Here is an 11,067-nt window from a genome sequence, read left to right as displayed (position 1 = left end):
GCCTGGACTTTTCCTTCTGCGGCAGCCTTCAAGATCTTTCCTTCTGTGTCTGCCTTCCAAGCCGCCCTAATTTCTGATCCTGTCATCTTGCAGCTGTTTCCTTTGAATCCCAATTCAGAACTTAATGTGTCATTTGGGAGTAGTAGGCTCCCATTTCAAACTTCTCTCTGGCCCTTCTCCCAGCACCCTGGGACCCTAGCATTACTTGGGGTGGCACAGGACACAAATGATGGCTGTCCCAAGCCCAGGGTTGGCCTTTTGTGTGGCATGTTTTGGGTGAGCACCACCCTTGTGAGACCAAACTGTGTATCCAGCAGTCCCCTAATCTCGAGGGCAAGCCCCAAGGACACCTCTTGTGCCGACCAACCTCTTCACCTGCCTGACATGGTGGTAGGCGTTGCTGAAAGAATGCTGAAGCTGGGTTGTCATTGGAAGAACAGTTTGGGCGGTGCCTGCAGGTTGGGCTGCTGAACATCATCCACAGCAGGGTGGCACTGCCCTCTAGGGGCCATTTTGGCAATATCAACCTTTTTTTTGTCAAGAATTTAAGATGTATGGAGGCATTTATTCTGCTTGGGCAGAAGACTAGACATTCTCAAAAACTCAAGACATCTCTTGCTAGGAAGAATTCCCAAGACAAACTGTGCTTGTTGAAGTCCTGTCTGAGCTTGGAACTCTCTTTTTATGTGTAAACATGAAATAGTTTTTGTACATTTTGAAAGACTGTCAGGTGTGTACTTCCATATAAATTAAAACTGGTTTGTCATGTTCATTGCTTTACCAAGAGTTTGTCTGCCATTATGGGAGATCAGGTCACCAATGTCAGTCCCATTATCAGCTGCCACCATAGCTGTCACATCCTCAAAGATTCTACATATGGGTGTGGGGCTTGGACTGCTCCATTGTCTTCTGGTTTATTCACATCCAAGCTTTTAGGCATTGAAATACATGCTACTATACATTTATTTCTTACAGAGAATATATATGGAATTTGGGTCATTGTTGTCATGTGGGATGTGGGGCACATTATCCATGAGGTTTTTGTCCCCCATCCCCACAGTAGTGGGGATTAGGCCCTGGGACCTTTTAACCCTGAGCTACATCCCCAACCCTTTTTCTTTTTTTGAGATGGGGTCTTCCTGAATTGCCCAGGCTGACCCCTAACTTAGCCTTCTGCCTCAGCCTCTGGAGTTGCTGATATTACAGTTTGCACCACCACTACATCCAGCTTGTGAGTTTCATTCTGAGATGATCCAGGGGCCCATCCTGGTAGGGTTGAGAAGTATGGATCTAACAGGGATGGTTATAAATGGTGGTGGGAGGAAGTAGTCTGCAAAATCTCTTCAGGCTCTTTTGATAGATGTCCATGTCCTCCTAGATGAAGATTCTTGGGGGAGGGCTCCAGAACTCAGCTCCCCAGTTAATGGCTGATGGAATTTGCACAAGAACTGGGCAAAGGTGAAAGGGCCGTGTCCTGCCCCCAAGCCCTCATCCCTTTGCTCCGCTTCATTGAAACCCCCACCCCTCCCCATTCCAGGCAACTAACCTCACCCAAACTCCTACCTCTTACTCTCTCTACTTAACTCTGGCTCAGGGCAGCATGAGCCGATCACACCTCCATCCCATTCCACTCCAGTCTGTGGGCTCCCAGGATGCCCCGGTTCCCCTACTACAGCCACTACCTGTTCCCCAGAATTCCTCTTCCCACCCTTGGGCCTCTCCATTTGGGCCACCCTCCTGGGGTCTCAGCTGTCTTCTGGCTCTGCAGGTAGGAAGTAGAGGTACAGAAGTTGGTGCTAGCTGAAGGGGGTGCTTGGGGAGAATCATATGGCATGAAAAACCCTCTAGAAATTGGTATTTCCACCTATTTCGAAGACTGCCCCTCCCCATTCCTCCACCTGCAGCATTTCCTGGTCATGGCTTCTCTGCTCTGTGCCTCCCACCTGCTCCTGCTTCACAGTCTTCCCCCAGGAGGACTTTCTTACCCTCCTGCTCAACTCCTGGCCTCCAGTTTCTTTTCATGTGGTGTGTCTACGGTCCTGCAAACTGGGATGGGCAGCAGGTGAGGGAACCCCTTGGAGAGAGGGGGTTGGCTCCAGGGGGGAGGAGAGGCATAGGGGAATACTCTTGGCTGCCATGTGTTTCCAGAGCTGCTAGGGCTGCTGTTCCTACAGGCTGCCTCTTGTCCAGGCTCCATCCTTAGAGCTCCTTATCCCTGCTCTGGTGCTGACCAGCCAGAAGCTACCTCTGTCCATCCAGACACATGGAAATAGTGAGTAGAGAGCAAGGGTGTGGTGCAGGGGAGTTGAGTTTTTATCTGCGCATACATGAAGAGGTGGGGCAGTGGTGGGACTGCTGGGCACTGAGGGTCTTGGAGTTGTGCCAGGCACCATTGAGGACTGGAATGCATGTGTTTCCATCCCATTTACTTTTCTCCTTTTCATGCCTAAACTACTCCCAGCCTCCCTTGAGTTGCATCTGTGTAGGGGGCCTGGCTGCCGCAGCCTGGAGCTTTGGAACACTTCTCTCCGAGAGGTGAGTGCTAGAGATGGGAACCAGGAGGGTTGGGGTTGCCCAGGCTTAGGAGGTTCTCATTTCTACTATGCAGGGACTGAGAGACTGGGAGGAGTTGGGTTAGGGTCCTGTCCCTGGAGTTAGTTAGCAAGCCAAGGCTGAGGTCAATTTGACTGAGCAGAAAGCTTTTTCTTCATCATCTCCTCTTTTCCACCAGGTTTCAGGGGCAGTGGTGATATCTGGGCTACTGCAAGGCATGCTGGGGCTTCTGGGGGGCCCTGGACGCTTGTTCCCACACTGTGGGCCCCTGGTGCTGGCCCCCAGCCTGGTTGTGGCAGGGCTGTCTGCCCACAGGGAGGTGGCCCAATTCTGCTCTGCTCACTGGGGTCTGGCTTTGCTGTACGTGAGTCCTGAGAGGCACAGGATGGTGCCTAGTGGGGTATGTGGGACCGGTGGGGGGGAGGACAGAGCTGCTGGCCTTATCAAAATCAGCAGCAGGCTGGGCAGGGACAACACTTTTTAGACTTGGAATCCAAGGTTTTTTCTTTCTTTTTTTTTTTTTAAGAGCTTAAGACATTTATTCTTAGGGTAACTTATCTTGTCATTAATGTATTACAATGCACAGGATCCATTAATTTTTTCATTGTGGACAATTCCAAACATTTAAAAGTAGAAAAATCATATGAAAAAATCTATATGCTGTTCATTCAGCTACAACAATTATCATCATTACCAACTTGTTTCCTCTCTTACATATCCAGTTCTTATACTCTGTTATGAAGCAAATTCCAGAAAATATATCACTTTTACTCTAAACATTTATGCTTGTATTCCTAAGGTAACTATTATAATCATACCCACAATGCTGCTCATATACCCAGAAAAAATATTTTAATATAAAAATGTTCATTTTCCTAGATTATTGAAAATGACCCCCTTTCTTCTCTTCCCTTTTTATTCATCTTTCTCATCTTTTTTTCCTTTTTTTTAAAATTTGTTCTAATTAGTTATACATGACAGTAGAATGCACTTTGATACATCATACATAAATGGAGTATAACTTCTCATTCTTCTGGTTGTACATGATGTAGAATCACCCTGGTATGTAGTCATATATACACAGGGTAATAATGTCTGATTCATTCAGTCTCCTTGATATTCTGTCTCTTGCTGTCCTCCATGTACCTCTCCACCCCTTTCATGGAGTCTTCTTTGCTAGGACCTTTTTTATGATATTCCGCCCACTCCCACCTCCATTGCCATCCCTCAGGATTCTGCTGCCTTTTGTCCCTAAATCTGCTTCTCTCTTCTAGGCTTATCTTGCTCATGGTTGTCTGTTCTCAGCACCTGGGCTCCTTCCAGGTACCCCCATGTCCGTGGAGGTCAACTTCAACCTCTTCAACTCATACTCACGTCCCTGCCTTCCGATTCCTCTCGGTATGTGAGGGTGTGGGAAGTTGAGGTTAAAAGGGCTGGCACAGAATGCTCCCTGGCCCCCTACTTTTGGGCTTCTGTCTACCCAACCAAAGCTGGCTCACAAGATTTTGGGGGAGGGGCTCTTTTCTGTCTCTATCTTGCCCCTCAGGTGCTGATCCCTGTGGCCTGTGTGTGGGTCATTTCTGGCTTCCTGGATCTCAGCATGATCCCCCTGCAACTGTCTGTCCCCACCCAGGCACCATGGTTTTGGCTGCCTCACCCAGGTAAGTTCTCTCCTAGGCCCTTGTCCTCTTACTCACATCAAGGTATCTATTTCTTTAAACTCAGATTTAGTGGATTTCACTTTTTTTGTTTTCTCAAAACACACCAGAAAGAGAACCTGCCACCCTGAGGGGCATTTCAGCCTCTCCCTGCAGCATTTTATTTGGGTCAGTGTTGAGAGAGACATCTGTAGCCCCACATTCACTCCTGATACTCCTTACCCAATTTACACATTTACATTACTGATGATCCCCATGGGCATTTCAGCTGGTGATCTATGTGGAAAGATTATTTTTGAGGCACTGTATGTGAAATTTTCTCATTCATCTGTTTACCTATTGCACTGCTAGGACCAAACCTGACCCCTGCATACACTAGGCAAGCACTTTAACCCAAGCTACACCACCAGCCCTTCATTAATCAATTTAATAAGGCTCTTTTGAGTGCTGATTGTGTGCTAGGCATGTGGCAGGGGACATAGTGATGAACGTGAAAGACATAGTATCTGCCTTTGTGGGGCTGGCAGTCTATTGGGGAATGTGGACACTAATTAAATAGGCACCTGAGTAAGTGTGGAATTACAATTGTGGTAAGTGTACTAAAGAGGAATTATCACTGGCCAGGCATGGTGGCACATGCCTGTAATCCCAGTGATTCAGGAGGCTGAGGTAGGAGGATCACAAGTTAGAGGCCACCCTGAGGTACTTAGGGACACCCTGTCTCAAAAAAAAAATGTTTTTAAAAGAGTGACTGAGAGGATGTGTAGCTCAGTAGTAGAGCACATCTGGATTCAATGACAGTATTGGGGGAGGGAAGGAGCTACATTGCATGGTGAGAGCTAATATTGGGACATTTGACATCAGGGCAGTCTGGAAAGGTATTCTTAAAGTGGTCATTGAGCTGAGATGTGAGAAATGAGTAGAAACTGTCAAGAGGCAGAAGAGAATGTTGTAGGTAAAGAGAACAGCATATACAAAGACCCCGTGGTGGCTAGGAGCACCACAAGTCCAGGGCCTAAAGCAAGGGTGGCATGTCTAGGGTGAGGAAATTGAGATAGAGTTTGTCAGGTGAGGCTACAGAGAAAGTACTAAGGGTCAAACCAAAGAAGGTCTTGTAGACCACAGTAAAGGGATGGGTCTTTCTCTTTAGAGTTCAGGAGTTTTGTCCCAAGATATCGTCAAAGACATCAGGGCCTCTAGGGTTCTTTTGGCAAGGCTTGTTGGGGGTAGAGGGATGTTCCAGACTTGAGTCTGGTCTTAAGGTGACTCCTTTCCCTCCTCAGGAGAGTGGGACTGGCCCTTGTTGACACCCAAGGCTCTGACTGCAGGCATCTCCATGGCCCTGGCAGCCTCCACCAGCTCCCTGGGCTGCTATGCCCTGTGTGGCCAGCTGCTGCACTTGCCTCCTCCACCTCCACATGCCTGCAGTCGTGGGCTGAGCCTGGAGGGGCTGGGCAGTGTGCTGGCTGGGCTGCTGGGGAGCCCCATGGGTACAGCATCCAGCTTCCCTAATGTGGGCACAATGAGTCTTTTCCAGGTATGGGGACCTGGGACAGAGGTGGGGAACAAGAGGTACAGTAGAGAGTAGAGAACACATTGACTGTTTGCCAACTGTGCCCAGCACTCAGGCAGTTCACATCAATGACCTCACTTCGGAGGTACCTAGAGTGGTAAGGGTCTAGGAATGAGGGAAAGACAACAGATGACCATGTCAGGGACGGCAAGCCCTCCACCAAGGTTGGGGTTCCATGAAGAACAAGTCAGATAAAGTCATACTCTCTTTGGGCCTTTCTCAGGTGAAGAAAAGAAAGTAAATAAGGTAATTTCAGAGTGATAAGTGCTACTAAGCAAGCAAAGCTATGGGATGGTAGCTGAGCAGAGAAAGTGCCTTTAGATAGAGTGGTCGTGGTGCTTCTTGGAGGGTAACATTTAAGTTGGGATCTGAATGATGAGAAGGAGTTAGCAGGCAAGGATCTGGGACAGTCCAAGGAAGTGGCTGTTTCTAGTGTCTCTTCTTCACGCAGGTTGGATCTCGGCGAGTGGCCCACTTAGTGGGGCTGTTCTGCGTGGGACTTGGGCTCTCCCCCAGGCTGACTGAGTTCCTCACCACCATCCCGCTGCCTGTGCTTGGTGAGTGGATGTATTGGCAGGCACTCCTTCTCTCTAAATAGCCTTCCTGGATGGATGGATATGAACATGTGTCAGCTGCCCTTGTCTTCTTGGTCCAATACCCTGGCCTCTTGAATGGATTTCTGGGCTTCCTGCAGAATCCGAAAGAGGCCTTTTGGTAGTCTCCCCGTCACAATCTGCCTGCCCAAAATACCCTGTGCAGTGCCCTCTCCCTCTTTCAACCCTTGATTTCTTCTGTATGCGACAGGTGGGGTACTGGGGGTGACCCAGGCTGTGGTTCTATCTGCTGGATTCTCCAGTTTCCACCTGGCTGACATTGACTCTGGACGGAATGTCTTCATCGTGGGATTTTCCATCTTCATGGCCCTGCTGCTGCCAAGATGGCTTCGGGAAGCCCCAGTCCCACTCAACACAGGTGGGTGGAGAGGGAAAGACGAGTTGTTCAGTAGTGGGAAGTAAGGGGTCAAGGCTTCAGACTGTTTGGACTCCTGGACTCACAACCTTTTCTGGGCACTGGAATAAATAATTCATCCATTTGTTGAGCACCATGCTAGCCACTTGGGACATAAAGGGATTCTAGATGTTGTAGTCTAGTAAAAGAGATGAGGTGTGCAGGAAAACAACAAGAAAGGTTTAGATAAAGAGCTGTGGCTCAGTGGTGATCCAGTAGCATAAAGCTGGTCTTGAAAGGTGGTAAGATTTAACATATTTGGTAAAAAGGTAATTTTTGATTAAGGAACCATCATAAACAAAGACAAAGAAGTAAGAAGTCATGGGGTATGTCCTAAGAGCAGCCAATAGCTTAGCTTATCTACAGTAATGGTTTTCAACTGGGGGTGATTTTGCCCTATGGGGAACATTTAGCAATGTTGGAGAGATTTTTGGCAGCTACAAACAAGGGAAGGGAGTACTGTTACTAGCAATCAGTACAGAGAGATGTTGTCTTAGCTCCTACAACATGCCAGGTGCAATGGTGCATGCCTGTAATCCCAACTACTCTGGAGGCTGAGACAGGAGAATTATAAATTCAGGGTCAGACTGGGCAACTGTGAGACCTGGTCTCAAAATGAGAAAAAAGGAGGGGGAGAGGCTGGGGCTGTAGTTCAGTGGTAGAGCACCTTGAGTTCAATCCCCAGTACCTTAAAAAAAAAAAATCCTACAATGCATAGGACAGCCCCTCATTTGGTTCAAATGTCAGTAGTACAGAGGTTGGGAAACTTGTGCTAAAACATAGCAGGTAAGAAGTAGAAGATAAGGTTGGTGATTTTAATACCAAAATCCCTAGAGAAAGGTGTCCTGAAACAGTCAAAGCATGTCTAAGCATATCTGGAGATTGTATGGATGCTCAGGAGATAGGGTTGAGCAAGGATCCTAGAGAAAGGGCCTGAGTGAGGAAAATGCAGAGTAGATGGACAAAAGATAAGGGAGATGTAATGACAATTCAGAAAGGTCTGTCTTTAGTTCAAGACTTAGGTTTAGGTCTGGAAAGATAAGACTCCCTGGCCCTGAATAGCATTCACATTCCCTTTCTGATGGGTCCCAACCCTTTGTAGGCTGGAGTCCCTTGGATGTGTTACTGCGCTCCCTGCTGGCAGAGCCCATCTTTCTGGCGGGACTCTTGGGCTTCCTTCTAGAGAACACTATTTCTGGTAAGTTGACATCAGGTCCTAGTTGCCTGGGGTATGGCCAGGAAGTCATCACTCCCTTGATTATGACCTGACAAACCTCTTTTTTGCAGGTACGTGGCTTGAGCGGGGCCTCGGTCAAGGGCCACTATCTTCCTTCACTGCCCAAGAAGCTCAACTGCCTCAGAAGTCCAGGGAGAAGGCTGCTCAAGAGTATGAGCTTCCTTTTCCCATTCAAAACTCGTGTTCCTGTATTCCCCAACCCCTCCATTGCCTCTGCCCAATGCCTGAAGACGTTGGGGATGAGGAAGGAGAGCCCTGTGAGCCAGGAGAGACTGCAGACTTGTTGCCTGGCTGTGGGGAGTCATGCCCTGCACCTAGCAGAGAAGGGCTTATGTCCAAGTAATTGCCAAGACTTTTATTTCTGCCTTTATTAGTTTAGTCCTAACTCCCAGCTTGCTGGAGAATCAGTTCCCAGGCTCATAGGGAGTGTGTGTGTGTGTGTGTGTGTGTCTATGTATCATGGGCCCACCTAAAGGTCTCATTTCCCAGTAGGATGGGTTGCCTTTTCTTCTCTTAATTAGGCCTATGATAAAGTAGAGGACCATGGTTTAGTGGGTCATGATGTATGAATGAGATTTATCCTGTGAACCATCAGTGCCACCTGAACCTTAGCATTCACTTAACAAATATGAAGTGCCTCTCATGTGCAAGTGTCTGGAACTAAAATATGGATATGATGGGGTCCCTGTCCTCTCCTACTATTTGTTTAAAAAGATATATGTAATTTCTAACTAAAATGCAAAGCAGAAGGAAGTATGTAATAAAGATAAAAATAGTGCCATGGTAGCAGAAGAAGCAACAGTTCATTCTGGTGATAAGGCTTTATCAGCAGTGCAGAGGGTGACCTTGACAAGCAAGGATTTGGGTTTTGAAAAACAGATGGGGAGAAAATTTCAGGCTTAGGAATTCAACTTGAACAAAAAAAGGCATGAATTGTACAAAGTACAGATGAGTTGAGGGGATTCAGGCCTTCAGTGGTGATGGATCATGAGTACCAGGGTGCATCAAGGGTGAGTTGAGGCAGAGGAAGTAAAGGATGAGGTCAGACTACAGACTTTATGCCGGGAGCCTCCTCTGTTCGACTACTCTAGTAGCAGTCTGGACCCCAGACATTACATGGTTAAATTCTATTCTCTCATTTTAGTAAAAAAATGACAAGACTGAACCAGTATGGAAAGGGAGAGAAGTAATCTGGGTTTGACAAATTCAAGTCCAGGTCCCCCTCGCCTACATCTCGTACGGTTTTTTTTCTTCTATTGGCGTGACTCCTAGAAGCACCACTACCCCTCAAACTCTGTAGTAAGGGCAGCAGGTACCCTCCAGTCTCTTCGCGAGGCTACAAGTCGCTCAGTGAACCCCGAAGCCCCGCCCCGTGAGGCCTGGACCCCGCCTCCGTGCCCCAAGACCCCGCCTCCGTGGGGGGGTATCGGCCTCTACCCTACGCCTTTCAGTTTCCGCGGGCGGACTGGCCGGCAGTGAGAAGGGTGTGACTTCTCGAGGGGCTGACGGTAGGTTGGATCGGGCTCAAGTCGGGCCAAGGTCTGGGCCGGGCTGGGCGGCGTGGGGCTGCGCGGATCCTGCGGGTTAAACCCGGCACAGACGCTTTCTCCCAGAATGGACGTCGCGCAGCCGGGGAATTGGGGCAGGCCTCCAAGAGTGGGCGTGCCTGCGCGTGCGCAGTGCGCCCCGGTTGCACTTCGGCATTTGGAGGCGTGAGGGAGGCTCCCATTGGGCCTAATGCGTGATGTAGCCGACCTACGGCGAGAGGTGTCTTCTGTTACCCGCTGAGGGGTTCTGACCTGTGTGTCGGTGCAGCCGGTGCTATAGAAATGGAAAGGCCGACCGCGAAGTCTTTTCTAGGGGGGCAGATGGAAACTGGACGCCTGGCGGGGTTCCTGGGGTGGGCTGTGGTTTTGGGACCCAAGGTTCTCTCTCTCCCAGGGGACGGGGTGTGGCCGGGTCCGGATTTCTCTAGGGCTTGCTGCCTCCTGCAGGGTGTTGGAGGAACTGCCCTGAGAGAGGGGCCCGCTGGCCGAGGGACGGAACTCAGTGCCCCTCGCACCCGGCTTCTTCAGAGAGTACTAAACGGATGAATATGGTTAACATGAATGTTAAAGGCGGCCTTGAAAAAAGAAGAATGAAATTTAGTGGCCTCAGTCTCGAATGGGCCTGACTAGTGGAAGCAGCCAGCCAGGGTCTGTTGCTGAAACATTCCGACCTTTTTACAGGATCAGTTGTCCCTGGCCACATTTTAAATTACACCCTTGCGTCAAACAACAACCATCATTTTGAGGGTTCCGAGCTTCTCGGATTTCCTAAGGACGGACTAGAATGATAAACCCAATTTTGGTGACTCTTTAAAGAGTGAACACTGGGAAATTTCTGTAAGGGAAATTGAAGTTTGGCAACTTAATTTGTGATCTTTGGCACGTGGAACTCTGTCCAATGAGGACTAATCTAATCATTCCAAGGCCATTTCTGCCTTGCAGGAACAGCCCATGAGAGAAATGATGGACACATCATCTCCCAACAAGGCCTTGAGGCCTACTGCAGATAAGTCACCATATAGTCAGTCATGCAGTCATGGGTTAATACGTTTTCAGATACATTATTAGGTGATTTCATTATTGTGCAAACACCATAGAGTGTAAATATGCAAACTAAGGTACCTGCAATGTGACTAAGAGTATACTGTTATGGAACCACTGTCATATATGTGGTCTGTCATTGACTGAAATGTTATTATGTGGCATGACTGTTTAGTTACAGTGCAAATTAAGTAATGTCACAGGCTACTCTTTGAAAACGAGGTTATGGTTGGAAGAATGATGGTTTAGACTAAGTTGAAAATGACTGTGTTAATCAGACATAACAAGGAACTTCATTGTTGTCTTTATATTCTAAGTTTTCACCTTCTGGTACTTCTCTTCATTTTGTATTTATAGGCTGGAATAATGAAGGAAACTATATTACTCCCCCACACATAGGAAAAATAAACTGTTAAGAAGCTATTTTTACTGAATATCTACTAGGTTAAG

At 48.0% G+C, this 11,067-nt stretch overlaps 2 protein-coding genes across 4 annotated transcripts in view; both read left to right on the top strand.

Moving 5' to 3' along the window:
* Nucleotides 1-145: 145 nt before the first annotated feature.
* On the top strand, nucleotides 146-8,799 carry Slc23a3 (solute carrier family 23 member 3). The gene is made up of 12 exons (XM_047543540.1): nucleotides 146-1,768; nucleotides 1,905-2,062; nucleotides 2,175-2,272; nucleotides 2,462-2,535; nucleotides 2,732-2,913; nucleotides 3,828-3,951; nucleotides 4,100-4,214; nucleotides 5,495-5,748; nucleotides 6,236-6,341; nucleotides 6,589-6,756; nucleotides 7,895-7,990; nucleotides 8,080-8,799. Exons 1-12 carry the CDS (start codon nucleotides 1,601-1,603, stop codon nucleotides 8,370-8,372), a joined length of 1,836 nt encoding a protein of 611 aa, XP_047399496.1. The 5' UTR covers nucleotides 146-1,600; the 3' UTR covers nucleotides 8,373-8,799.
* A 648-nt stretch (nucleotides 8,800-9,447) lies between these two features.
* Nhej1 (non-homologous end joining factor 1) overlaps nucleotides 9,448-11,067 on the top strand; it is an 88,083-nt gene continuing 86,463 nt past the window's right edge. For 2 of the 3 annotated variants that reach the window (XM_047546817.1, XM_047546815.1), the window contains exon 1: nucleotides 9,448-9,537. The gene's annotated coding sequence lies outside the window, so the exon portion shown is untranslated. The remainder of the gene's footprint in view (nucleotides 9,538-11,067) is intronic. The other variant, XM_047546816.1, reaches the window with a different exon arrangement.

This window comes from Sciurus carolinensis, chromosome 3, assembly GCF_902686445.1.
Source record: "Sciurus carolinensis chromosome 3, mSciCar1.2, whole genome shotgun sequence".
Taxonomy (NCBI): Eukaryota; Metazoa; Chordata; class Mammalia; order Rodentia; family Sciuridae; genus Sciurus; species Sciurus carolinensis.
Note: the sequence above shows the minus strand (reverse complement) of the source record. Positions and strands in the feature narration are given on the sequence as shown.

Bases quoted from the DNA above. Each gene is read 5' to 3' on its own strand.
- Slc23a3 (XM_047543540.1), top strand. From the start codon at position 1,601: ATGAGCCGATCACACCTCCATCCCATTCCACTCCAGTCTGTGGGCTCC. The intron at 2,536-2,731 runs GTGAGTGCTAGA...CTTTTCCACCAG, and splicing joins GGAACACTTCTCTCCGAGAG to GTTTCAGGGGCAGTGGTGAT. The intron at 4,215-5,494 runs GTAAGTTCTCTC...TTCCCTCCTCAG, and splicing joins GTTTTGGCTGCCTCACCCAG to GAGAGTGGGACTGGCCCTTG.